Source organism: Balaenoptera ricei, chromosome 2 (assembly GCF_028023285.1).
Source record: "Balaenoptera ricei isolate mBalRic1 chromosome 2, mBalRic1.hap2, whole genome shotgun sequence".
In the NCBI taxonomy this organism is placed as follows: Eukaryota; Metazoa; Chordata; class Mammalia; order Artiodactyla; family Balaenopteridae; genus Balaenoptera; species Balaenoptera ricei.
The window spans coordinates 38722992-38750092 of NC_082640.1; the positions used below are offsets into that span (position 1 = coordinate 38722992).

The 27101-nt window shown below is 53.2% G+C and overlaps 2 protein-coding genes and 1 non-coding gene across 9 annotated transcripts in view; 1 reads left to right on the forward strand and 2 right to left on the reverse strand.

Annotated features, from left to right (window-relative positions):
- Positions 1-8406: 8406 nt before the first annotated feature.
- Positions 8407-8479, reverse strand: TRNAR-UCG (transfer RNA arginine (anticodon UCG)). The gene has a single exon. It is a non-coding gene; the product is annotated as a tRNA-Arg (tRNA).
- Positions 8480-8690: 211 nt separating this feature from the next.
- On the forward strand, positions 8691-26512 carry POLG (DNA polymerase gamma, catalytic subunit). 3 transcript variants are annotated; one of them, XM_059912499.1, is made up of 23 exons: positions 8691-8878; positions 9656-10432; positions 13334-13529; positions 14444-14608; positions 14700-14846; positions 14996-15075; positions 15893-16075; positions 16181-16335; positions 16503-16629; positions 17566-17802; positions 18747-18867; positions 19075-19161; positions 19472-19579; positions 20083-20243; positions 20965-21018; positions 21109-21226; positions 21660-21795; positions 21897-22143; positions 23540-23662; positions 23786-23954; positions 24082-24290; positions 25265-25425; positions 26000-26512. In XM_059912499.1, the coding sequence occupies exons 2-23, from the start codon at positions 9816-9818 to the stop codon at positions 26056-26058; spliced, it is 3660 nt and encodes a 1219-aa protein (XP_059768482.1). In that variant the 5' UTR covers positions 8691-8878; positions 9656-9815; the 3' UTR covers positions 26059-26512. The 3 variants fall into 3 exon arrangements, with proteins under 3 accessions (XP_059768482.1, XP_059768485.1, XP_059768484.1); XM_059912502.1 differs by lacking the exon at positions 25265-25425; XM_059912501.1 differs by lacking the exon at positions 23540-23662.
- FANCI (FA complementation group I) overlaps positions 25705-27101 on the reverse strand; it is an 85364-nt gene continuing 83967 nt past the window's right edge. For all 5 annotated transcript variants that reach the window (XM_059912497.1, XM_059912495.1, XM_059912496.1 and 2 more), the window contains one exon: positions 25705-26420. In XM_059912497.1, the coding sequence (XP_059768480.1) occupies positions 26358-26420 (63 nt within the window). In that variant the 3' untranslated portion in view covers positions 25705-26357. The remainder of the gene's footprint in view (positions 26421-27101) is intronic.

Genomic DNA, 27101 nt, shown 5'->3' on the forward strand with positions numbered 1-27101 from the left:
CGCAGGATTGAAGTGGAAAGTCTCCCCATGTCCCCGCCCCCTGGAGGTGGTCATAGATGGTGTCAGTTTCTTGCATTCTGGGGAAGGCAAAGAGCCTTTGGAGCTCCCCTCAGGACTTCCAGGGTGGAGGGAAGGCACGGAGAGGACCAAGAGGCAGCGTTTGCTGCTCCCATCTGGTCCTGGGGGCGTGCCTGCCTCTTGGTGGGCCCGGCCTCCCCTGCCCTTCTGTCCTCCCAAGCTGAGCCCCGGGAGAGGCGCAGGTGACCCTGGGGCTGGAGTGTGTCAGCAGCTTCCACGTTGCCCTACCCTTCCCACCCCGCCCCGCTGGGGCTTAGATTCCAATCCGGAGGGCTGGTCTCATCGTGGCCTCCCCCACCCCCAGATCTCCTCCTAGCCCATCAGACCCCGGCCTGGCAGGAGGCTAGGGCACCTGGACGGGGTGGGCAGAGTCTGCTCTCTGCCAGGCGTGGGTTGCTGAAGGAACCAGAGACACACCGACCCACTCTGGTTCGGTGGTGGCGAATCAGAACAGCCGAATCCCCGCCACCTCGATAGCTGAGGGGTGAGGAGCCCCGTGCCGGTGGGTCAGAGCAGCCACCTTTGCTCTCTGACCCTTGCAGTGGGGGCACAGTTTTCCCCTGGGGTCCTGCCTCTCAGAGCCCAGTCACACTTCAGCGGCCTTTGCTTCCAGCTGGGAGTCACCGAGTCTCCCTGCAAACCCAAGGAGGGGCAGCTGATCCCTGTCTTCCCTTGCTGTGGGTTCCTGGGGTTACACACCTTGCCCAGGGCCCTCACACTGGGCATCCCCCTTGTCTGGAGCCAGCAGGCTTCCTCAGCAAGGTCCCCAGGCTTCCTCTGTTTGCCTGGTCTAGGCCCGCCCTCCTACCAGCTTGTGTCCTCTGCTTTCCAAGATGCTGCCAGTCCCTGAGCTGAGGTGCCTCAGGCCCCAGGCCCAGGCATTCAGCCGCTCTTCCCTGCGGCCTCTCCCTTCCTGTGAGTAGGGGTCAGGGAGTGCTGGTGGTTTGCTGGCAGGTTTTAAGGGTAGCCCGGCAGTCCCTCTCCTAGATCCCCATTCTTGGGAACCCACAGAAATTGGCGGAGAACTTGGCCAGAAACATGGATGGAGCCCTTGTTGTCCTCCGAGCATGAGCCAGGCCCAGGGTAATGAAGAAACAGCCCCTGCCCTCAGTGCTGGGAGCCAGTGTGCATCTCCCAGATGCCCTTGCAGCTAGAGTTCTGGGTGTGATTTATATTCTGCCTGTGAGATACACTTGTGAGAGATTTGAGAGGCCAAAGAGAGGCAGGGGCCGTCTTCCTGTGGCCCTGGCACAGACCAGCTCTGGCGGACAAGACTGTTGTCACAGCCCAACTTGGCGTGTCACTCTCTAGTCACTGAATTTGCATTGTGGTGGCAGCAACGGTGGTAGCTGTGGCAACAGTGGCCTCCTGTCCTCTAGAATCTGGCTCCAGATCCCAGCTGCAGTGGCGTGACCTTGAAGCAAGTCACCTTCTAACACCCACTATGCCAGCCCTTCCAGCCATCTTTATTCTTGCTGGTGAAGTTCTGTACCACATCTCATTTTGCTTGAAATAACCAGAGTGTTTCTTAGTTCCTACTCTGAATGATACGGGTATGAAGGTGAAAAAGAATTTATTCTCACTGGGGAGATTCATTGGTTCGTGCAACATATATGGATTGGGCACCTCCTTCCTGCAGGCTCTGTGCTGGGTGCTGGGGATACAAGAGAAACCAGACACAGCTCTCAGCAAGCTCACAGCTGGGTGGGCGTGTGGGTGAGGGCGGGGGAAGCTAAGCCACCATGGCCATGTGATCCACACCACAGGGTGCGCTGGGAGCCCAGAGGAGGGTCCTGGCATCAGTCAGGTTCAGTTTCAGGAAACAGAGACCTTTCCAGATATTTTAATACAAAAGGCACTTAGTACAGGGAATTAGGTGCTTACAGATCTTTGGAAGGGCTGGGGGGTGGGCTCTCAGCTGGGCCTCCAGAATGACTTCCAGAACTGGGCCTCTAGCAAAGCGACCATCCTGCCACAGTCACAGCCATGCCTACAACTTTGCATCAGTGTGGCACTCCAACGTCGTGGGGAGAGCTGCCTGAGCTTCCCAGGCTGGGATGGCCTGCCAGGCTCATCACCATGTGGGTGCAGCAGTAGCTCTGGTGATCTTGGGCATCTTGTGTTCTCAGATGAGAATGCTCATGGCCCCTCCACGCTTCCTGAAAGAGGATGCAGTCAGGACGCTTGGTCACGGTCTGGTTTGGATCACCCCCATGGGCTAAGCCTCACCTCATCGATGTTTAGTCTCTTTCAGACCTGGTTGGTCCACAGCTACCTTGACTCAGGTACCTGCCTGAGTCCAGCCAGTTGTGGCCAGGGGAGCACAGCTGGTTTGCTGGGGAGCAGGGCCTTGGGCATGGCAGGCCTTTGTGAGCCTCCTGGCAGGATCCCCCCACGGCCACTGACCCCACCAGATGCCAACCTGAGCTGCTTCCCGGCTTTATGCTCTGACGATAATGATTATGTGATTGAAACTAACCTCTGCCACCTGAAAGTGTTTCTGGAACAGAGCAGGGAGGGAATAAATAAATAACCAGACCAATCTAAACTGAATGGCACATTACAATTACCAGACATTACAATTTCCCCAGAAGGACAACAGACAGAATCTTCTCTCGAAACCCTGACAATTAAATGCCAAGGCAAGATGACCATTTTCTTCCAGAAGCAGGGTACCTGAGATGTTCCCCTGCATGTAAACACCTGATCTCAGAGAGTCTTGCTCTCATTTATCCCCCAATGAATGAATGACTTCATCCTTTTTTTGTACCGGGGATGGGATGGGGTCTGTCCCCTATTAACAGGAGAGCAAGACAATCTCCACAAAAGTTCTAGGTGCTTCGACTTTAGCCCAACTTAAGGAAATGTCTCTGCAAGAGAGAAATATGTATTTCTTTTAATCCCACAGCCTATATTTTGAGCTTAAAACCTCTAGTGACAAACAAATGGCAAGAAACCCGTTTAGCATCTCTGGCGGGTGGGCAGAGTAGTCACTGCAGGTCAAGGCTCCGTGGGCGGTGCTGTGCTCATCCCACAGGGGGCACTGCTCGCCAAGCCGGGCCTGGCCGGGATCTAATAGATTAGGACATGGGATTCACAATTGTGCAGCTGGCAAAACAGGCCACAGGGCCCTGGCCAGGGCTTGGAGCCCGTGGATATTTCAATCCTTCAGGAACTGAGGGTTCTGCCCTTCTCTGTCTGGAAGGACACACTGCACTGATGCCATGGCCCCCAGGATGGATCCTTGTGGGGACTTTTTTTTTCCAGTGATTTGTAGAAATGTCACTTCCAGAAGTTGGCATTTGTTTAGTATGTGAAGTATGTACAAGTATGCAAATGTATATCAGAGAAGGCAGTTCGGTTGCCTTTCTCGTGGCATGCACATGTGGATTGAGATGCTTGGGGCTGATTAACATCAACATTTTAAAAATGAAATTGTCTTATTGACCGAGAACCTCATCTTTATCTTAAACTAAGATACGTTAACTGAGTGTATCCTTACTACATAGTGTTCATAATGTTTCATTCTTCTGAGAGAGGAACTTATTTTCAGGTGTGGATTTTTGTAAACCGGTTGAATTTCTTGCTGGTGTCTGTTATTTTTAAATTTTATATGTTGAATTATACATTCAATGCATATTTAATATATAAATTAGGTATTCTATAGCTGTATATATTAAAATTATATTTATGATGTGATAGTTTTCAATTTATGGTAGAAATAAATCAAGTTTTCTTTTTAAATACTTCTCTGTATCAGAGATATCTCCAGTATCATAAATTGTTGTGGAGAATCTTGTGTATGGCCTGGTCTTATCTCAGTGAAATTTACTTCGGTGAAATTTAGCTAAAGAGATAAAAAAGAAAAGCTCGATCATTTATTCAGCAAATATTTAATGAGTACTTAATCCGTGAGAGTTCTTTCCATCACAAGCAACAGGAAATCAACCCAAATGAGCTAAAGCAAAAAGGGGCTCTTGCCATTGGAAATTTCAACATTGATGGGCTATTGGATGGTAAGGAAATACTGTTCACTTTTTGGTGGATTGCCTGCCTGGCTTGGCTTCATTAATGAGCCCAGTCCCTGGCTGTGGGGACTGACTCAGCTCCTCAGCCCTGGCCAGGAGTCAGGAAGGGACTATTGGTGTTGGCCGGGGGTGGGGTGGGGTGGAGGGAGACAATAAACGTCCATCTCTATGTGCCAGGTTCCACGCTAGGGACACACAAATGCACGGGACATGGTCTCTTCTGGTCAGGAAGCTTCTCATCCACAAAACCAATGATTGCCTTTCCGTTAATTCCCTTTTTCCCTTAAACTACACAGGTTTGACATCAACAATTACCCCTCTGAAATATGAAGCACATTTTGAAAATAGCCCACACCTCTCATTCCCAGTTTTACACACATGCCAACTTGATCCCACAGGTGGTAGATGGAGACCTGGCACGGCAGGAGCTGACCCCAAACGAGCCCTCCCCTTCCCATGTGTTTTTGCTAGAAACAGCTCAAAAGAGATGGTCGCCTTCTGCTTTCTGAAGGCTGGTAGCGCAGGTCTGCTTATTTCAGGGACAAGTGCCCTGGAGGTGCTCATAGTGCTGGCACAGCTTTTATGGAGGTGCTGACATAAGAATAATCACACCTTACATTTTGTGAGCGTTTACTTTGGGCCGGGGGCTGTTCTCAATGCATAACTGAATCACTTTGCTGTACACCTGAAACTATCACAACATTGTTGGTCAACTATACTCCAATATAAAAGAAAAAGTTAAAAAAAAAAGACCTGTATCACTCAGATACAAATATAAAATATTAAAAAAATAATAAAAATAAACTCATGTTGCCTTCTGACAAATATTGGGGCAGCTATTAGCATGACCTGGGATCTTACGCCAGTCACTCTGGTGTGAGCCAGTAGCAAACCCAGGATCAGGGTTGGCTTTCTGTCTTCTCAGACTCCCTTTCTCACATGGGGAGTTTAGTGGGCTCGCAGAAATGCCTGGTGGGTTTGGAATCATACAGTGCTTGGGTCCTATTCCAGACCCTGCGCTCACTGTGTAATTTTTGGATAAGTGAGTCAACCTCATACTTGTTACTGGAGACTTTTTCTTTTTTCCTCTGTAAAATTGAATAATAATAGTACCTACGTACCAATAGTACCAAAGGGGTTATTGAGAGGATTAAAGCAGATGGTACTCTAAAATGTTTAGCCTGGTTCATTTGGCAGTGGTAGCTTTTGATAGAGGTAGAACAGTGATATTTTCTCTCTGAGGCAGAAACTGCTGAAGCTGGGCTTGGCAAACACGACAGAAAACAGTCACCAGGAAGTAAGCTCACTAGAGGGACCGTGGAGGAGCAGGCCGTGACCAAAGAGTCCCTTAGTCAGCAGCAGTGATGCAGAGTCTGCAGCAACCTGCATCTCCAGCACCAGCCCATGTCTGGCACATAACCTTGGAGCTGGGGTCCTCAGCTTTCAGGGTGAGTGGGTGTTTACTGTGTAACACAGTTATTGAAATCCTTGCCCCTAGAGCAGGTCTCCCTGGGTTCAAATCTTGGGGAAGCTCTACCACTTACCCGCTGTAGGGCTTTAAGCACCCTACTTTACCTCTCTGTGCCTCAGTTTCCTCATCAGTAAAAGGGGATAATAATAGTACCCCTATCCTAGTGGTCAATGCGAGGATTAATTAATTAGATGCCAGAACCTTACATCTAATAAGTGCTGGTTGTTATTACCAAGCTCCAGCCAGGGCCTGGAGCAGAGCATTCAGTGAGACACAAGGTCAGTCTTCCTGGGAATTTACAACAGTGGAAGGCGGGATTTTAAAAAAATCAGCTTTTGTTACAACTGAGGTACACCACTTTCCAAAAAAGTACAGTGTTTTGATTTGGACAGGGGGTTCCTAATAAATTTGTCTCTTGCTATGTGGGAGGAGAGGTCCAGGGAATTGTAGGGAAATGTATGTGGCTTCTCAAGTATTACTGGCAAAAATAGACTTTTCTAGAAGGACACACTCTCGCAGGAGCTCCCAGAAAAGACGGGAGGGAAGGTTGGGGAGCTGGGCTCAGAACCCTGGAAACAGTGCAGCTGGGCAGGAAGGGCTTATGCCTCCGGGTACCCTCCCTCAGCAAGAATCAGTGTCAATCAGTTTTATCCTTGCTGAAGATTCTAATTCCAGGGCCAGGGTACCAGACTGGCCTGAAGTACCTTCTGGGAGGGGCAGGCATCCTGCTGGACATTTCCTGACACTGAACCTATGGGGAGGGCTGTTCTCTTAATGGATATCAGGCAGGTCCAGCAACACCATCCCCAGAAGTGACATTCAGTTAGGCCAAGAGAGCTTAGCTTTTTTGTACCATAGACACCTTCTAATAATAATGTTTTTAAAATGCATAAAACACATAGGATTACAAAGGAAAACAAAGATAATGAAATATTAGAAAAAACAAATAGGTGATATAATATGTAATTTTTTGGTTAACTCATGAAAAAGGAGATCAGGGCGGTGGCCTACCACACTGTTATTTTGAAGTACAGATGAGTGTATATTAGCCATAAAAAGGAATGAAATTGGGTCATTTGTAGAGATGTGGATGGACCTAGAGACTGTCATACGAAGTGAAGTAAGTCAGAAAGAGAAAAACAAATACTGTATATTAACGCATATATGTGGAGTCTAGAAAAATGGTACAGATGAACCTGTCTGCAAGGCAGAAATAGAGACACAGATGTAGAGAACAAACGTATGGAGACCAAGGGGGGAAATAGGGGGTGGGTGGGATGAATTGGGAGATTGGGACTGACATATATACACTAACATGTATAAAATAGATAACTAATGAGAACCTGCTGTATAGTACAGGGAACTCTACTTAGTGCTTTGTAGTGACCTAAATGGGAAGCAAATCCAAAAAAGAGGGGATACTTATCGCTGTACAGTAGAAACTAACAGGACATTGTAAAACAACTATACCCCAATTAAAAAAAAGAAAGAAATGAAGTACAGATGAGTGTAAACAATATTTTGAAAAATCTGCAGCAACTGTAATGTGTCATGGAAATATCTGTGATTGCTACTGGGGACAAAGCCCCAGGTGCTGCTGATACTACTGTGGCTGGTAGCCTAACCTCATAATTGAAGGAAATGCTAAATTGCAGTAGGAGATTAGAAGAAATAATGAAAATGTTTTCGCCATTTAGGGAGTCCCTGATTTAAGCTGAGAACCTCTTCTCTCGCATTTTGTTAAATATCAGTGGTACAAGTTTACGTGGAAAAGCCCAGATTCTAAGACGCTGAATTTTCAGTTGCTTGTATTTTTTGCCAAAAGAAGGAAACAAAAATACATTTGTGTGTATATTAAATACATCTAGAACAATGTATAAACAATATTTCATACTTAAAAATAAAGAAAAGGAAAATGTATGGAAGGATCTAGGTTCAATGCTAGTGCAACCTTCGCAAGCCTTGGTCTGGGGCTTCTCTCCGCCTCTCTGGGCGGGATCAGTCCGCAGGACAGGCGGAGGAGTGTGTTTCCCTGGGTATCTCCAAACCACACCCCTGAAAAATACCGAAGTCGGTTTCTCCAGTCAGTTCACGGTGTCCTGGCACACGCACGGCCTGGGAGATGGGCGCCCACTTTCTGTGAGGCCTGAGTTTTGTCCCTAGTCAGCTGTGTGTCCTCAGGTCTGTCTCAAAGCTCTCTGAGCCTCGCTTTCCTAGGTCTCCAGGATCCAACTCCCAGGCTCTCGTTATCCACGTGGGCCTTCTTCTGCGGCGCTTTACAGTTTATCAGAGGCACCTGCAGCAACAGGAGGTGGATGCAGAGACAGGAGCCCGCAAAGACTGGAGGGCAACCTCTGGTAGCTCCTCAGGCGGGGTGGGGGGGGAGCCGGACGCGCCGGGGCGAGGGCTTAATCTACCGGGCGGCAGATTCGGGTTCAACGAAAGGCAGTATTTTTACCCATCAGAATTGCCCAGGATGAAGAGAGGGAGGGGGTTCCCTTCAAACGTGAGTCTCTGTTATTCCCACGTATCAGTTTATTTAAAATCGGGGTTTCCGCGTAGGATGCCCCCCCGCCCCCCCACTCTACCAGCGTGGGGGTGTGAGCGCGTAAGGTACATTTTAGAAAAGTACCACCACTCCCGCCGCCAGGGGAAGCAAGGGAGCAATTTCAGTGGGACATACTGGGTGTGGAGTGTGGGGGTAGTTACTTCGGCAAATCTTGGTGTTCCCAGACTTCCACGTGGGGTGGTAATCAGAGACAGCATTTCGTAGTATTCCGGTACTTAATTCCGAAGAAGGAATGAGCCAAAAGTATTGGGACACCCCTGCGACCGCGGCAGGACTCGAACCTGCAATCTTCTGATCCGAAGTCAGACGCCTTATCCATTAGGCCACGCGGCCGCCCGATAGTTACAGTTCTTTGGACAATCTAAAAAGTATTATTACCGCCCACCGGCTTGCCCAGGACCAATCCACCTGCTTCTTGAGCAGGGGAGGTTGGACCTTGGTTCCCAGAGTTCCGCAGGGAAGGCCCACCCGGAAGTCCTTCCTCCCCACCCCACGGGCGGACCGGTCCACTTTTGGCTCTCCTATTGGTCGCGCTGGGAGTCTCCCTCTTGCCTCTCGGGTAGCCGCGGGAGTGAGCGGGGCGCAGACGGGAAGTTGAGGCTGCCAGCGAGGCGGACTGCTCCGGTGCAGGCCACACGCCACCCCGAGGCTGCATAGGCCGCGCGGAGGGAGACGCCGCGCCGCCGGCCTGGGGTCGGGAGCCGCAGACCAGGAAGCACCGGGCGGACTGAGGTTTCCGGCGGGTTCGGCGTTGGGGGGAGGCCGGGTCCCTGAGCGGCGGCGCGGCCCCTCCCTCTCCAGTCAGGGAGCGAGGCCCTGAGCTGGGCGGAGGCTGGTCCCAGGGCGCACCGCGGCGCGGCCGCCGGGCTCGGGCTAGCGGTCGGTTGGTCGGACGGCCGGGAGCGCGGGGGCCGCTGCCGACGCCCCCTGCAGGGCGCCCTCGGCCTGCTGGGCCCGGGCTCGGGCGTGGGTGGGGGCCCCGCGGGACGGTGGCCCACCTGGCGTGTTCGAATCCGGGCGCTGTCTCCTAAAGGCGCTAGGTCCTCGGGCTACGGCGGTCGCGATAACGGCAGCCACCATTTGCCGAGGGCTTGCCGAGGGCCGGGCCGCGCGGCGTGTTCGCCCTGTGTCACCCAAACAGCAGCTCTGTATGACAGGTAGAATCCGTAACCCCATTTTACAGAGTAGGAAATTGGGGCCTAAGGAGCTTGCCCAAGGTCACACGTCTCGTAAGAGCCAGAGCCGGCACTCAAACCCGCGTCCTTCTATCCAGAGCCTGCCCTCTTAACCACGGCCGTCAACCTTCCCTGATGAACTTACGTGAACCTCAGTTTTCCTCAGGAGGGGTATTGCTATTTCCCATGGTTGTCTGATGATTCACTGAGAAAATGTACCTGAAGGCGCCTGGCACACTGCCTGGGCCGCAGAAAATGCTCAAGGAATGATGGCTGTTAATATCACACATGTTACGTGTGTAATTAGTAACACTATATCATCTGTCTCCTTTAGGATTTGTGGGTGGAAGGCAGGCATGGTCAGAACCATTTCACTGACAGGAAAACAGAGACAGGACGTGTCTCTCACCACGTCTCTCAGCCAGTAGAAGCTGCCAAGCTGGAGCCCAAAGCCAGGTGTGCTGACTCCCAGCGGGGGGCTCCCTGCACCAACCATGAGCCGCCTGCTCTGGAGGAAGGTGGCCGGCGCCACCGTCGGGCCAGGGCCGGTTCCAGCTCCGGGGCGTTGGGTCTCCAGCTCCGCCTCCGTCCCCGTCCCCAGCGACGGGCAGCCGCAGCCGCAGCCGCCGCCAGTGCCGTCCTCGGAGGGCGGGCAGCTGCGGCACAACCCATTGCACATCCAGATGCTCTCGAGAGGGCTTCACGAGCAAATCTTCGGGCACGGCGGGGAGATGCCCGGCGAGGCCGCGGTGTGCCGCAGCGTCGAGCACCTGCAGAAGCACGGGCTCTGGGGTCAGCCGGCCGCGCCCTTGCCCGACGTGGAGCTGCGCCTGCCGCCCCTCTACGGGGGCAGCCTGGACCAGCACTTCCGCCTCCTGGCCCAGAAGCAGAGCCTGCCCTACCTGGAGGCGGCCAACTTGTTATTGCAGGCCCAGCTGGCCCCCCGGCCCCCGAGCTGGGCCTGGGCGGAGGGCTGGACCCGGTACGGCCCCGCGGGGGAGGCCGAACCCGTGGCCATCCCCGAGGAGCGGGCCCTGGTGTTCGACGTGGAGGTCTGCTTGGCAGAGGGAACTTGCCCCACATTGGCGGTGGCCATATCCCCCTCGGCCTGGTGAGTATGGGCGGGTGTCAGGGGACTTGAGCACACGTGGGGGGCCCAGCTTAATAGTTTGGTGAGCTCCCACTATGTGTCTGGTGGGCGGATTTCCAGGGACTGTGGACTCAGTGGTGAACTAAAACAAGCTTGATCCCAGCTTTTACAGACCTTACTTTCTGGTAGGAAGGTATGGGTAGTAAACAACACCCAAGCAAATGTCACGTGGTGATAGGAGCTGTGCAGAGAATCACAGTAGTGTTGAACTTGAGACTGACTGGGAGACCACTTGAAATCACCTTGATCTGATGCCTTCCCCCTTTCCCTAGTAGCTTCCTGAGAAGTTAGTCCAAGACATTTGAACAGCGTTTCCGTTTGGGGATGCTTTTGGTAATTTTGGGCAGGAGAAAGCTCCTTTTTGCGGGAATGTCCCAGGCAGTATAGGACACTCAGCATCCCCAGCTGCTCCCTTAAATGCCAGACCAAATCCCCGCCCCCCCCCCCCCCACCGCCCGACCCATTTCATTGTTCCAAATACCCACTCCCCTCAGGTAACACCCCTGTGACCACCCCCAGTTGGGAAACTGCTTCCTTCTCCCAGCCTTCCAAGCAGGCTTGCAGGCATTTTTGTCCCCAAAAGGTATATCCGATCTCTCTTTTCTTTTTTAATAACTTTCTAAGTGCTACCCAAGTTTCTTTTTCAAACAATGATGGCAGTACTGTTTCTCCCCTTTTTTATTCTTCATTCCAGGATTAAAATACTATTTACAACCTTAATGCTTTCAGGCATGGCCAGCAAAAAAGTTGGCAGTTTCTTTATTCCTATTGGAAGCTACATCTTTGTAAAGAAAGCTGCGAAATGTTAAATATGCAGTTGAAAATGGTGAAAACATGGCTAAATAGATAAGGTAGGCATTAACGGCTGAAAAGAGCAAAACTAGATGATTCCTCATTGACTTAGTTCCAGTTAAGATGAGAATCTCAGTGCTTACTGTGTAACTTGATGGTCAAAATAGAGGGAATACTGTCCATCATTTGAGAAAGTAAAGTAGACTGTGGTGGCTGAAAGGAAATTAGGAAACCAGTGACAAGAAGGACTTGTTTTTTGATCTTTTGGTCATTCTTGGCCAATTTCCCTGAAGTCCCCTTTTTCTTTTCCTCCTTCTTCCTCTGCTAATTTTTCATCTCTTTCTCTCCCTGTCCTTCCCATCCTCCTCTCATTCTCATTGCATTCTTGCCGGTGGTACTGGGGGCACTGTGCAGTTTGCCTGGCGGCAGAAGCCGTTGCTGAGGACTGGGCTCATGCTGGGGCCTTCCTTTTGGGAGCCTGACTGTGGCGGGGTGGGGGGTGCCAGATGGGGCCCTGACAGCAGTCCACTTTTAACCTGGGCACATCCCTGCCGCGTGGCTGCGTAACATCAGGTTCCTGAGCAGCCCGTGGTTTCCAGTGGGAGGGAGAAGCCTTGGATGGCCCAGAGGGCAGCTTCCCAAAGGCTGCTGGTAAGGGCTTTGGTCATCAGACCAGAGGGACATTACCCAGGCTGTCAACACTGATCTAAGATTCACAGGAAAAGTGTAGTGTTAACGGCATTGGTTCTGACTCATCTTAAATTTGCCAGAGGTGTTTGCATTTCGGCTTTCTTCTTTTTTTATCACAAATAAATTTAACAAGATGGTTCTCATGTACAGCTGCAGACCCGGATCTTGACACCATTCTGGCTTTTTATTGCAACTAAAGTCCCTGTCATCACCACAGCCTCAAATATTTGACATCCTTCAGCCTTTTCTTCTGTGTTGTGTTTGAGGGCTTTGACATGTTGAATTGAAAGGGGAGGAGGTTTCAACTTGAGCCCCTGAGTGTTTTCCCATCATTTGGAGTGTGAGTTAGATTTTACCACGTTTAACACTAGGAACCTCTTTTTGCTGGTAACCCCTTCCCCCAAAGAAACTAGTTTTATGTTTGTTGTAACTGTTGCGGCAGATAACCCCTCCTCCCCACCGTAAGGGAAACAGGCAGCTTGTTCGCAGCTGTGGTGGCCACACATGTGGTCTCGTCACTCACTTTGATGCTGAGTGGCCTTGACCCTTTGGCGTAATCTGTGGTTCACAAAAAGCTTTTGCTCAGTGGCCATTTCCCCACACTTAGTCTTGTGGATCTTGCGCAAACTCCAGCCTTTTCCTGAATCAGTGTCCGGCCCCCAGCAGGCAGCACTCATCCCCTGCCCCTCCCATCCCAACCCTAGTGCATATTTCCTAGCACGTGTGCATACATTTCCTCCATTCCGGCACTTTCCCTGGTCTCTCACTGAGGGTGGTTGCTCAGAGAGACAGCACCTTCTATAAGGTGCGTGATTCGCTCTTTGTCCTTCAGAATCTTTCCAGTCGTCAGATGATTCATCCTGTACATGTGTGCAGCATTTGTCTTTTTTGGTTTTTTTTTTTTTGCCACTTTCAATTAAAAAAATTCCACTCTGGGTTTTATTATAATTGTCTCTCTTCTTTACTAGCACTTTGAACATTAGCCATTTTGTGCTTATAGACGTGAGGGGTTGATAATGGTCATTAAGACACCTCAGAGCCAAGCACAGACTTGATGAGCCCTGGGCGTAACAAACACCTTGATGGCCCAGGCTGAATGCCCATCCGGGACACTCGGGACTGTGGCACTTAGCTCCCTTTCTCTCTGTGGAGGTTGAAAAGTAAAGAAGCTTTTGTAACTCCTCCGCGCGCCCAACACATACCCGGACAGCACCCCACCCGACCTCTAGCTCTGTGAGGACTAGGAGCACCCCGTGGTCTCCCTTGTACCCCCAGCTGCTAGTGTAGGGCCTGGCATGTGGTGGTAGGTGTGCAGTGGGGATTGTGGAGCGGAACTTGAAAGCCTCCGTGCTGAACCTGCCTGCCTCTCACCTCCCTCAGGTATTCCTGGTGCAGCCGGCGGCTGGTGGAAGAGCGTTACTCTTGGACCAGCCAGCTGTCGCCGGCTGACCTCATTCCCCTGGAGGTCCCTGCCAGTGCCGGCGGCCCCACCCAGCGAGACTGGCAGGAGCAGTTAGTGGTGGGGCACAACGTGTCCTTCGACCGGGCCCATGTCAGGGAGCAGTACCTGATCCGGGTATGGTTCATGGGGCCAAATGCAGGCTCTGGCACGGGGTGGGCTAAGAGCCCTGCTCTCAGTGGCTAGGGAAGGCATTGCTTTTCCTGGCCAGTGCCTCCATCGCCTTTGTAGAAGCTACAGGGCCTCCTGTTGACCAGCCCTGCCCGTGGTCCCTGTACCCAGCTGTTCTGTCCCTAGGGTCTGCCTGGCACAGGACCTGTGTTGTCACAGGGTACTAATGGCCCTTTCTCTGTGCGGCATTTTAGAGCTTAGCCTGGGTCTTTGGAGGCCGTGGGCTCCACGGCCTGGGCTCCCATCCTGCCTCGGCCACTGGTGAGCAGCATGAGCCTCTTAACATCCGTTTACAACTAAGGAAACTGAGGCTCAGTTTCCTTATTTGTAAAGAGGGGGAGATGGCAGAAGCTACCTCATAGGATTGTTGAGAGGGTTTGAACAGTGCACACATCAAACAGTCAGAACCATAGTTGTGGCAATTCTTAATTCTGTGAAAAGTGCCCTAGGAGAAAGGCAGGGCAGGTGAGAGTAGCCTTAACCTCTAGCTGAGGCTCAGACAGCCTTGTTGACTTGCCCAGGGCCACAGCGCTTCTGAGCGGCAGGGCTGGGGGCCGAGCCTGATAGCTTGGAAGGCCTCATTTTGGCCACTGTGTTCCCAAGGTGCCCCTGGAGCTGTTGCTAGATGCTGGGAAGGCCTGTGTGTTGGGATTCAACCAGGCCTGCGCCTTCAAGGGTGGCTAGGGTTTGAGAAGGCAGGCCCCTCACAGGTGGAGGGACAAGCATTGGCAAGCGTGAAGACACTCTGTCTTTAGCGTTGGGAGGCTGTGGGCTGGGAGGGGAGGCTGAGGTGGGGCTGGTGGGCTGAAGTGCTGAAGCAGGAGTAGGCTGGCCCCTCAGCTGCAGCCTCTCCTCCTCAGGGCTCCCGCATGCGCTTCCTGGACACCATGAGCATGCACATGGCCATCTCAGGGCTAAGCAGCTTCCAGCGCAGTCTGTGGATGGCAGCCAAACAGGGCAAGCGCAAGGCCCGGCACCCCACACAGCGAGGCCAGAAATCCCAGAGCAAAGCCAACGGCCCAGCGGTGAGAGCACACTGGGGGAGACCCCCTCCTCGGCCTGCCTGTCTGGCTTGAGACCGAGCTGATCTGCCATGTCCCTTGCTCTGGCCTCCAGATCTCATCCTGGGACTGGCTGGACATCAGCAGTGTCAATAATCTGGCAGACGTGCACAGCCTCTACGTGGGGGGGCCTCGCTTAGAGAAGGAGCCCCGGGAGCTGTTTGTCAAGGGTAGCATGAAGGACATCCGTGAGAACTTCCAGGTATGGTGGTGGAGAGGGGCTCTGGGGACATGGGCTGTGGCAGACCCCTAGCGACCCTGGGGAGCGTAGCTGCCAGACCTGACCCTGAGAGGCCCGGTGGTGGTAGTGGGATGGCTGCCCACCCAGCGCCTTCCTGTCGCCTGTGCCAGGACCTGATGCAGTACTGTGCCCAGGACGTGTGGGCCACCTATGAGGTTTTCCAGCAGCAGCTACCGCTCTTCTTGGAGAGGTGAGGGAGAGCCCCTCTGGGAACCCATGGGGGTCAGTGGGTTCCTGGTACCCAGGCCCACCGTAACCAGGTGGTGCCGGGCCTTTCTCAGGCTGGGGGCCTTAGCCTTTCTGGGCTGGGAGCATGGAGCCACTCTGTCCAGTGGTGCCCAGCTGGGCCTTGGACTCTGGGGTTTCTACAGTGCCCTGGAGGGGGGCACTGAGGCTGTGCTTGTTTCATGTGCGTGGTCCTGGTTTGCTAAGCACCGTCTCTGAACCCAGATCCTGAGCCAAGGACTTCGCATCCGTCTTGGTTATGTTTGCTAGTGAGTCAGTTTTATGATGTGGTCAGAGTCAGAAGTGTCAGCCAGACCTGGTTCTAATCTTGATTATCCTATCCAACTCATTTGACCTTGGGCAAGTTACTTGGTTTCTCTGAGCCTCAATGCTCTTATCTGTGAAGCATCCACAAATATACTTGACTACAGTTGTGAGGTTCTTGTATGATCTTTTGTGTGTATGGGGTTGTAGCACAGTGCCTGGCGCTTAGCCATTACTCAGCAAATGGCAGCCATTTTCATTTTTGTGATCTGTCATTCCCCCATTACCCCTGAGGATGGAATGATATTATTCCCATTTTATAGATGAAGGAACTTAGGCTCAGAGAGATGAAGTGACTTACCCAGGGTCTCATGGCTGGGAAACGGTAGAGCTGGGGTTTAAACCCCTGTCTCTCTGACGTGGGTGGTTGGGTTGAGGATTGCCAGGCTGGCCCAGGGATTGGGCCAAAGCCTTGCCTCCTGTGGTCATTTATGGCAGCCCCGGTGTTTGTCCTCAAGGTGTCCCCACCCGGTGACTCTGGCTGGCATGTTGGAGATGGGTGTCTCCTACCTGCCCGTCAACCAGAACTGGGAGCGTTACCTGGCGGAGGCACAGAGCACCTACGAGGAGCTCCAGTGGGAGATGAAGAAGTCGCTGATGGACTTGGCCAACGATGCCTGCCAGCTGCTCTCAGGAGAGAGGTAGCCAGACCTTGGGCGGGCTGGATCCCCCTGCAGGGGGTGGGCAGGTGGGAGGGCTGGCCTTCGGCTTGGCCTTAGCCCTGCCCTGGTGGACTGGCTGTGCAGGTACAAAGAAGATCCCTGGCTCTGGGACCTAGAGTGGGACCTACAGGAATTTAAGCAGAAGAAGGCAAAGAAGGTGAAGAGGAAGGAGCCGGCCACAGCCAGCAAGTTGCCTGTCGAGGGGCCCGAGGCCCCTGGGGATCCCAAGGATCAGGAAGGTGGGGAACATGGGCGGGAGGTGGGGCAGGGATGGACCCTGGGAAGGTCCTGGGACCCGGGGGTCCCTTGGAAGGGGTTGCTCCAGCCTTCCGGAGATGAGTAGGCTGGGCAGGTCTTTGTGAGAGACCCTTCTCTGGTCCTGATTGTCCTCCCCGACCCTGTGCAGACCCTGGCCCCCCCAGTGAGGAGGAGGAGTTTCAGCGAGATGTCATGGCCCGCGCCTGCTTGGACCAGCTGAGGGGGACCACAGACCTCCTGCCCAAGCGGCCCCAGCACCTTCCTGGGCACCCAGGGTGAGCCCTGTCTCCCTAACATGTCCAGCGGCCATCCTTACCCCTCCCTCCACCCTGGGACACCCCTATTCTGGGCCCCAGCACAGGGGGTGGTGTGCATATGGGCCCTTAGTAACCTGCTGCCATTTGTTCCTGCCGTCTTCCAGTTTGCTCTGACCCCTGGGTCACTGGACTCAAGCAGTACAAGTGCACTAAGCACCTGCTGTGTGCTGGGCCTCATAGTAGCCTCTGAGAGTACAAATAGGAACATAACTCCCTTCTTTCTAGTAGCTTCTCCCTGGGAGGAGCCAGTTGTGCAGACCAGCCAGCGCAGCTGGAGTTTATATCCATCAGTGTTGAGGCAGTGCCTGACTCTGCCTGGGGAAATCAAGGAAGGCTTCCTTGAGGAGGTGACTCTTCATTCACACCCCATAGAGTGGCAGAGATGAGAAAATAGGGGCAGCCCGGGTGAACAGCAGAGTGCCAACTTTACATTTGCCTGAGATGAGGCCGCCTTAAATTTTGTGCCCTGAGTGCCTTACTTGCCTCACCCTTGTGTTGGCTCCGGTGAACAGCACGTGAGGGATGGAGCTCTGAAGGCCCTGGTGTGCCTTTAGAGCAGCGGTGGGAGGGCAGATCTACTTGCTCCTCTGGGCAGTTTCCCTGCATGAAATGGAGCTGGGGAAGGAGTCCAGCCCTAGGCTATGCATGTGGGTCCTGGCTTCTGAGTAGTACAGTAGTACAGGGGGGCTGACATAGGATCTTTCCTTCTGGGATATTCGAATTATTCTAGGGGACTCCGTGGGGGTCCTGGTTGTATCCCAGAGGGAAGGGATGGTGACTGTAGGCTGAGGTCACCAGAAAGCCTTGGGGTCTTGGAGAGTGGGTGGGGCCCTTGCCGTCATACACTGTCCTCCCCCGACTACCATGACACTGCTCTCTTCTGGCGGGGCATAGGTGGTATCGGAAGCTCTGTCCCCGGCTAGATGACCCTGCGTGGACCCCAGGCCCCAGTCTCCTCAGTCTCCAGATGCGGGTCACACCTAAACTCATGGCGCTGACCTGGGACGGCTTCCCTCTGCACTACTCGGAGCGGCATGGCTGGGGATACCTGGTGCCCGGGCGGCGGGACAACCTGGCTAAGGTGCCACCAGGCAGCGGCCTAACGTCGGCTGGGGTGGCCTGCCCCTACACGTAAGGCTCTGGCTCAGGGAGGAAGGGGCTGGAGGCTAGGGACCCCTTCCCCTTGCTGGAGAGACCAAACCCAGCTCACGCTCGTGGAAAGAGCTCGGGTCTGAGAGTCTGGGTTCTAGTGCTTTGTTTGGTGGCTGCCTTTTCTGTCTGGGCCTCAGAGCCCTGTGGGGCTGAGGGCGTGGTGCTTGGAGTGGGTGGGACTGAGGCCCTGCTCCTGGGCCTGGCAGCCCAGCTGCCCTCACAGGAGTGTGCAGAGGGAGGGCTGTTGGAAGTGACAGGGGGGATGAGCTTTGTCCCCCTTTTTTTAGTATAATTTATTGAGCACTGATTATACTCTGTGTTAATAAACCTTTTACAGTGCTTCCCTCGTTTGTTCCCCAGGCAGTCCCATGGTTATCTTCATTTTAGAGTTGGCAAAACAAAGGCCTAGGGAAGTCAGTTTCTTGTCTGAGCTCACAAACCCTTGAGCTTTTGACAGGCAGGTGTTGGGGAGAAGCCATAGCACTTGAACTGGCCCAGAATTGAGAATCCTGGCTCTGCGGGGCAGCCTGAACCACCCGTGGGGCCTTAGGACAGAGGGGCAGGGATCAGCCTGCTCCTTTGAGCTGCAGGATGGATGAGCGGGCAGGAGCCAGCCTGGGGCAGGGCCCGGCCCTGACTTCCCACTGCTCAGCTCCCAGACCTTTTCCCCGGGGAGGTGGCGGCTCTGGGGAGAAGCGCTTAGATTTGAGTCAGCCCAGGCCTCGAAACCCAGCCTGCCACCATTGTGCTGTCGTTTTCAATTTGTCACTCCCTGTCTATGAACCAGGGGAAGTGCTGTCCACTTCCGCCTCAGAGCTGATTCTGAGGCTAAACGGAGGGAATCGCGGAAGGCCCCCAGCGAGCTGCCTGGCCCGGAGGGGGCACCCGGTAATCAGAGGCTGCTGCTGCTGTTCTCTGCGCAGAGCCATCGAGTCCCTGTACAGGAAGCACTGTCTTGAACAGGGGAAGCAGCAGCTGGAGCTGCAGGAGGCAGACCTGGCTGAGGAGTTCCTGCTCACCGACAGCAGTGCCATGTGGCAGACGGTGAGGGCGGGCTCTGAGCCTGAGCTCTGGGGAGGGGGCTCTGTTCCCTCTAGGAAGGGGCGGCCTTTTGGGTGGGGGCGGGGTGCCGGATGCGCTCAGTTGCCCACCCCAGGCTGTCCTGGGCTGTCTGCGTGTCGCAGGGAGGGGTGGTGGATTTGGGCCAAGCCAGCCCCCTGCTTCACTTCCTTGGTACCTGGGCCCATCCAGGTGGAAGAAATGGGCTGCTTAGAAGTGGAGGCCGAGGCCAGGATGGAGAACTTGCGAGTGGCAGTTCCAGGTCAACCCCCAGCTCTGGTGAGCTGGGCACCTGCTCAGGGGTTGTCTGGGTGGGTGTTGGGTGGCAGGGCCCTCCTCTTGTGCCCAAGTAGCTCTTTCCCCCCAGAGAATTCCCAGGGTCTTGGGGAGCTGGGAGATGGCTGCCCTGCCTTTGGGTGGCCCCATACTTGTTGGAGGCCAAGGAGGAAGCCTGAGACCTCATAGCCATCCTGTCATTTCCCAGCTTACCTGCTCGCCATTTCAGGCCCTTTTCCCACCCCCTACCCCATGGCCCTCGCTGAATGCAGGTGCTGGAGCAGGGCCTGATCTAGGTGTGTGGCCCCCACAGACTGCTGCTGGCGGCCCAAAAGCCAGCCAGCCAGCTTATCACCATGGCAACGGACCCTACAATGATGTGGATATCCCCGGCTGCTGGTTCTTCAAGCTGCCTCACAAGGTGTGTGTCCTGGTTCATGCCTGTTCTGTGGTGTCCTCGCTGTGCTCAGGGAGCACAGTAGGCCTCCAGAGTGACTCGAACAAGGAGACTCCCTTTTTGCAGGAATGCTGGTAGTAGTGGCGCAGAGTATGATCTCAGACAAATGTTGCCATCTCTCTGAGGCTTTGTCTTCCTTCTGAAAATTGGGTGGTGAGGGGCATGGTGGTGGAATTAAATGACACAGGGCATGTCAGGTGTCTAGTGCCACATCTGGTACATGATAGGATCTGTTGACTGATGACTGTTACTGTGAGGGGAGCTAGGTTTGTTTGTGTCTGTGTGTTAGTGCCTGTGTGTGCGTGTGCGTGTGTGTGCGCACGCGCTGCAATCGGGGATTTGCCCCAGACCGCTCTGCTTGAGGTTCTGGGCTCAGTGTTGGGCAGAGCCCAGGCACACAGGGCATCAGTTCCCCAGCTAGGGGTCTGCCGTGTGCCTCCAGCCCCTGCTTCTTTTGCTCTTTTCAGGATGGTAACAGCTGCAATGTGGGCAGCCCCTTTGCCAAAGACTTCCTGCCCAAGATGGAGGACGGCACCCTGCAGGCTGGCCCAGGAGGTGCCAGTGGGCCCCGTGCCTTGGAAATCAACAAAATGATTTCTTTTTGGAGGAACGCCCATAAACGTATCAGGTGGGTCACCGTGGGAGGGCAGAGACATGCTGTCTGTCCGTGCCTCTGGCCGGGTTACTGCAGTCTTGGGATCCCTTCCCCTGCCTCCCACCCAGGGGCCCCTGACAGCCTGTGCTGCAGTGGAGGGACAGCCTGGTCTAGAGGCCTGGCTGCTTGTGGTCCTGGTGCCATGGGACCATGGGCAAGACTCGTTCCCTCTCCAGCTGCAGTTTCCCTGTTATGTAAAAAGAGTGGTACTGTAGGACCTTGGCGGCCCCTCCCAGCTCGGCGGCCCCTTCCATGGAGGGCTAGTAACCTGTAAGCTCTGTTGGGGCCTGGGAGTGGGTCCTGTAGGCTGGGAATGGCAAATGGATCGAAGGCTAGTTCCGAGGGGTTTGTGGCTGCCAGCGGCACACTCTTGTGAGAAGGGTGCTGTGATGGGTTGGTAAAGTCTGCCCTGAGCCTGGAAAAGGCAGTGGTGGCAGGGCTGGTGCTGGATGTCTCATGGATACTCCAGGACGGGGGCCGAAGCTGCCTCAGATGCCTGGCCAGTTCCCGGTGGCTTATGCTCCTAGACGGTGGATGCTAGGCCCACCCTGAGTCAAGTCAATGGGAAGAGCGTTGAGGCTGGGCAAGGAGGGGGCACAGCAGCCCCCAAAGCTGGGCAAATGAGGGCCGTGTTGTGATGGGGGATGGAGTGTGCTCCCTGTGGCTGTGCTGAGCAATCCGTCTGTCCCCACAGCTCCCAGATGGTGGTGTGGCTGCCCAGGTCAGCTCTGCCCCGTGCTGTGACCAGGTATGTCCTGGCAAGTGGTTGTGGGAACGGGAAAATGGGGGTGGGTCCTAGGACCCAAGCAAGCTGCTGAGCCTCGTGTCCTCCCCCCAGGCACCCACACTATGATGAGGAAGGCCGCTATGGGGCCATCCTGCCCCAGGTCGTGACCGCTGGCACCATCACTCGACGGGCTGTAGAGCCCACGTGGCTCACTGCCAGCAACGCCCGGGTATATGTCCTCTGCACCTCTGGTCCCGCCCTTCCTCTCCTGTGTCTAGAAGCTGGGGTTGCAGAGGGACTTTGCTGAGGAGCATGAAAAGGAACCTAAAATCTGGGTCAGGCAGGACTCAAGTTCACATCTAGCTTCACAGCTCATCCAGCTTTTCAGCAGATGTGTTCTGGGCACCTGCTCCTGGCCAGACCGTGACAAGGCACGCTAGGCACAGCTGTTGTGGAGTCTGGATGGGGCCGGGTATAGAGCCAGGTACGGAGCAGGGATTCTTTACCTGGAACTGTGGAGTTCGGGGCACTGCTGGCTGGCATTCCTTAAAACCATCCCCTCAGGAAGGGCTCCAGCATTCTCAGTCTAGTCAGGCTCCAGGGATGGGTGGGAGGAGTCTACTGGGATATCTAGGTCGGGTCTGACCTCACTCTTCCTGCAGCCTGACCGAGTAGGCAGTGAGTTGAAGGCCATGGTGCAGGCCCCGCCCGGCTACGTCCTCGTGGGTGCTGATGTGGACTCCCAGGAGCTGTGGATTGCAGCTGTGCTTGGAGATGCCCACTTTGCCGGCATGCATGGTGAGCAGGAGCCAGGGCTGGAGCAAAGCGGTGGCAGCCTGATGCCTCGCCGGGAGGAATATTTCTGAAGCCTGTTTTCTCACTTCTGCCTTGCTCCCCAGGCTGCACAGCCTTTGGGTGGATGACACTGCAGGGCAGGAAGAGCAGGGGCACCGATCTACACAGTAAGACAGCTGCCACAGTGGGCATCAGCCGGGAGCATGCCAAGGTCTTCAACTATGGCCGCATCTATGGGGCCGGGCAGCCCTTCGCTGAACGCCTGCTAATGCAGTTCAACCACCGGCTCACGCGGCAGGAGGCAGCTGAGAAGGCCCGACAGATGTATGCGGTCACCAAGGGCCTCCGCAGGTGAGGGTGCCTCTCCCATCCACAGCCACGTTACCCCAGGGCCTCGGGCTTGCTTTACTACCTTTACCGCCCCCGTCTTTTCTACCTCTTCCCATTACCTGAGTCCTCACCTGGCCCCTCTCCCTCCAGACCCCTGTGACCTAGTTCTAGGGTGGTTTGTCCTTGGGTTGTGACATTTGCTTGCTTAATGGTCAGTTTTCCTCATAGAGTTAAAGCTGTGCTTTTGTTATGCTGTCAGAGCTCTGGTCATGCAGAGTAAACAGTAACATGGGGTTGCAAACTCACGTGCCTACAGGGAGTGAGAGCAAGTGCAGCAGGCGGTTTAGTAGAAGACAGCTGACAGGAGGACCTGCGGAAAACCAGAGACTTTAAACTGATTTTGACAGAGGAGAAAGCCTTGCCAGGCTTCCAGTTTGCTTCTGCCCATAGTACCTATTGTTTGCTCAGGGCCTCAGCAGCCTCCTAGGAGGGTTCCTGAATCGAGTGTGAGGGAGGAGAGGTGCCTTTACGACTTGCGTGGGTATAATATACGGTGTCTGTGTTTAATTAGCTGACCTCATGGAAAGACTAAAAGTAAGTGATAACAGTTCAGTAGTAACTGCATAAAGGCAGAAAAGGGGAGCCGAGTATTGTCCGCGGAGGTGAGAGGAGGACATGGGGTTGGGGGTGGCATGCACCGTGGGCGGCGTGTGCTGGCGGAGGAGGCAAGGCAGTGACGACAGAAGAGATTGGGCCTTAGTTGTGGAAACCTTTGCTGGCCTCACAGAGGAGTCTGGACTGAGGGGTGGTGGGGAAACCCTGGTGCACCTTTGAGCAGGTGAGTGACGTGGCTCTGGAGCCATCGGGGGATGAGCCTCGTGATGTCTGAAGTTGCACTGAAGCTGGGAGTCTGGGGCAGTGGGGACTGAGAAGGGTCAGTCGGGCCTGGCTGTAGGTTCTGTCTTCTGTCCTCTCCCTTTCAGGGAGTAGCCTGTTCTGTACCCCCTACGTGCACCCCCCCAGTGTGGGGTGATAGCTCTTGCTGCCTCCTGGACTACTACATGCCACCTGTTGGTCATGGGGCAGTGCAGTGTCTTAAGGCATTAGGACAGTAATAACAGTAGTGGTTCTCGTGTTGGAGTCTGTCCTTTATTGGGCTACCCTCATGTAGTCCCCAAAATCCTGGGTTCCTGTCTAGGCTCTACCTCTTCCTGGCTATGTGATCCCACAAAGTCACTTAGCATCTCTGAGCTTTTTCCCCCTCTGAAGTGGAGCTTGTAGGGGATAGGCATGACCCCAGGGTGGTTGTGGAAGTGGAGTGAGGTGGGATTGAACACTCCTAGCCCAGGGTTTGGCATAGAAGAGGCGTTCCCGTGGGAATGACAGTTGTGACACTGCACCCCCACCCCCACCCCAGGTATCGGCTGTCAGATGAGGGCGAGTGGCTGGTGAGGGAGTTGGACCTCCCTGTGGACAGGACCGAGGATGGCTGGGTTTCCCTGCAGGATCTACGCAAGATCCAGAGAGAAGCTTCTAGGAAGTGAGAACTGTCTGTTAAGGATGGAGGGCGGGTCTGGGCTGGCCCGGGGAAAGCTGGGATGCTTTGTTTTTAGCTCTAAGATGCTAAAAGACAAAGCTTGCCCTCTGTTTCTCGCCCCCCCAGATCTCAATGGAAGAAGTGGGAGGTGGTTGCTGAACGAGCCTGGATGGGGGGCACAGAGTCAGAAATGTTCAATAAGCTGGAGAGCATTGCGATGTCTGACACACCACGTACCCCGGTGCTGGGCTGCCGCATCACCCGAGCCCTGGAGCCCTCTGCTGTCCAGGGGGAGGTATCCTACTACCCATGGAACATGGGGAGAGGGTCGCAGGGAGGGCAGGGCTCCTGTACTACCTCCTACTCTAGTGAACTGGTATGTGGTTTAACGCTACTCGCCTGTGCCTACCTTCCCTCCCCAGTTTATGACCAGCCGTGTGAATTGGGTGGTGCAGAGCTCCGCTGTGGACTACTTACACCTCATGCTTGTGGCCATGAAGTGGCTGTTTGAGGAGTTTGCCATTGATGGGCGCTTCTGCATCAGCATCCACGATGAGGTTCGCTACCTGGTGCGGGAGGAGGACCGCTACCGCGCTGCCCTCGCCCTGCAGATCACCAACCTCTTGACCAGGTAGGCAAGGCCCGTGGCCTCTCTGGCCTGACCATATACCAGATATGTGGGGCTTGGACCGGGCTGAGCATGATCTGAATTTTCATCCCCCCAGAAATAAATGTTCCCGCTTTTATCTCTGATTTTTAAAATTTGTAGCAGTCTTAAAAAAGACTGGCCTTAAACCTTTGGAAAAAATTTGTTTGGGATAGAAAGTGTCATATACCAAGACTAGATCACTGAGGTGGTGAGAACGTAGAAGCCAGGGCAGTTGTTCCGAAGAGTAGTTCTCAAATTGTGCTCCCCTCAGAACACACCTTTCTGTTGTGAAAGTCAAATGACAGAGGCTTTTCTCAACCCGTAGAAAACAGATATTTTCTTCCATTCGTAAATGTTAATTCTTAAGTGCCAGAAGTTTGTTATTCTGAATACTGACAGAAAACATTGTTAATGGGGAAAGTCAAATGTGATTTTAAAAACATATTTTTTTATATATTGAGTTGTATTTTTTTGTAGTAAAATTCCTAGTTTATATGGTTGCATTAAATGATGTTACAGTTCCATGTTGATCTGCCCCTCAGAACCAGTTTGGGAACCATGATCTATCCTGATTAATGGGTAAATAATGAATGTTTACAATACTCAACACTGTCTCCACTGCCCTCTTAATCATCTTCTGGGGGGTTATGTTTAACAAAGCTAATGAAAGTCCTCGTATATTCAAATTCTGGCCCAATAATTGAAATTTTTGACATCAATCAATAAAAAGTGTACCAAACTGGAAAAAAAAAGGTGTGTTTTGAGTCCATAATTGCATGTGAGTGTCTCAGCGGGAGGTGTTCGGCTGCTGGATAGCGGGCAGTGCTGGCCCTTCAGCTTTCTTTGCTAAGTGAACAGAGCTGGCTTGGGGGAGCCTCTGCTGTACTGATACCAGGTCATCTCTCCTGGATTCACAGCAGGGACATGACTGTGAGAGGAGGTTGGGTCTCTTTCAGGTGCATGTTTGCCTACAAGCTGGGTCTGAATGACTTGCCCCAGTCAGTCGCCTTTTTCAGTACAGTCGATATCGACCAGTGCCTCAGGAAGGAAGTGACCATGGATTGTAAAACCCCTTCCAACCCAACTGGGATGGAAAGGAGATACGGGATTCCCGAGGGTGAGCACAACACCTTTGTTCCTCCTTACTCGTAGGACGTGAGGCAGACTAGAAAGTGGTCTTGGACAACACGAAGCTTGGGGCATCAGAGGATAAGAAGTCTGCTGCTTGTGCTGTGTACTGGGCTATTTCAGTTTATAATGTGCCCTGGCTCCAAAGTGAGCATGATGCTCAAATCACAAAGGCATGTGTTTCTAGAAAGCTGTTCATAGTAAATGAAGGAATGTTTGAAACTCTGGTTTCTTCCATCTGTTCCCTTCCCTCTTCAACCACAACGGAAATGTTTGAAGATTTATTGTATAAAGTCAAAGTACATTCTTAAGTGAAAAAACTGTGCTTTGAGTGCCAAACAAGTAAATCAGAAAGCTTATTTTCTATGTGTCTAAGATAAACTTATTTTATACAAAAAAGAAAACAGATCCTCCCCAAATATTAACATTACCATTCCTGGCAATTACTCTGAACCCTTCCGTCCTTTTTGACCTTAACATTAATTAAGCTCCTTTTCTCACTTCTGACCTGTGAGTTAACAACTCTTGAGGAAGCATCCTAACCAATTTGCACTATTTTTCAGGTGAAGCACTGGATATTTACCAGATAATTGAACTCACCAAAGGCTCCCTGGAAAAATGAAGCCAGCCTGGACCATAGCTCTGCCTGGAGGCTCTGTATTTGCTCCCGTGGAGCTTCATCGGGGCGGTGCAGGCTCCTAAACTCAGGCTTTCAGCTGTGCTTTTTGCAAAAGGGCTTGCCTAAGGCCAGCCATTTTTCAGTAGCAGGACCTGCCAAGAATGATTGCCTCTAACTGATGGTGCAACTGAGTTCAGAACCAAGATGCCAACACTGGTGCAGGCTGTGGGACAAGGGGGCATTGTTGCTTGTTGGGTAAAAAGAAAGCAGAAGCCCCAAAGTTATTAACTCAGGCATTTCATTTATTTTTTCCTTTTCTTCTTGGCTGGTTCTTTGTTCTGTCCCTCATGCTCTGATGCAGTGCCCTAGGGGAGAGAAGTAATGCTCTAAATGTGATAAGCCTGCTCGGAGGCAGTGGAAATAAAAACAAAGATCCTTTATCTATCTTCTCATCAAAGCCTGTGTTAGTCATGCTTTCTCCCCTTTCCCACTCCTGGGAGTTAATTATGTTGGAGATGGGGAGAGTTCTACAGTAGAGTAAGGTGGTGCTAACTTCTTTTTTTGGGGCTTTTGTTATACCTGGGGAGATGCGTGGGACAAGATGACAGAGAAGGGGCATCAAGATGCTACATAACTCCCCTGAACTCAAATGCCTAGTAGGCAAAGGGAGTGGACGGGGCCAGGTGCATTATGGCTTGGAGTGTGATAAACTGAAGAATGTAAGTTCAAAATTTTTGAGAAGCTAGAAATTCAGGGTGTTTTATGTAAACTCCCAGTTTATGTTAGACAAACCTGAGGTGATAGAAATTTTAGGCACTAGAGGTAAGGAAACATTGAGTTCCGCTTCAGAGATGCTATAGGGCTCACGGTGTGCTGTTGTAACTGGTTTGTTCCTCTCCCTTTAGTCTTACCAGAGGGCAAAAGGAGGATAAGAAACTGGCATGACTACCTGAGCTGATCATAGAGTGGCCCTCCTTCGAATGAGGGCATGATAAAAGAGGAAGTAAACTGCTTTCTGAGCCAGAATGCTTGGGCTCGTAATTTTC

Excerpts from the sequence above, each read along its gene's own strand:
- POLG (XM_059912499.1), top strand. The coding sequence starts at position 9,816 with ATGAGCCGCCTGCTCTGGAGGAAGGTGGCCGGCGCCACCGTCGGGCCA. Across the intron at positions 14,609-14,699 it reads GCAAAGCCAACGGCCCAGCG|ATCTCATCCTGGGACTGGCT; the intron begins GTGAGAGCACAC and ends TCTGGCCTCCAG. Across the intron at positions 25,426-25,999 it reads GAGATACGGGATTCCCGAGG|GTGAAGCACTGGATATTTAC; the intron begins GTGAGCACAACA and ends ACTATTTTTCAG.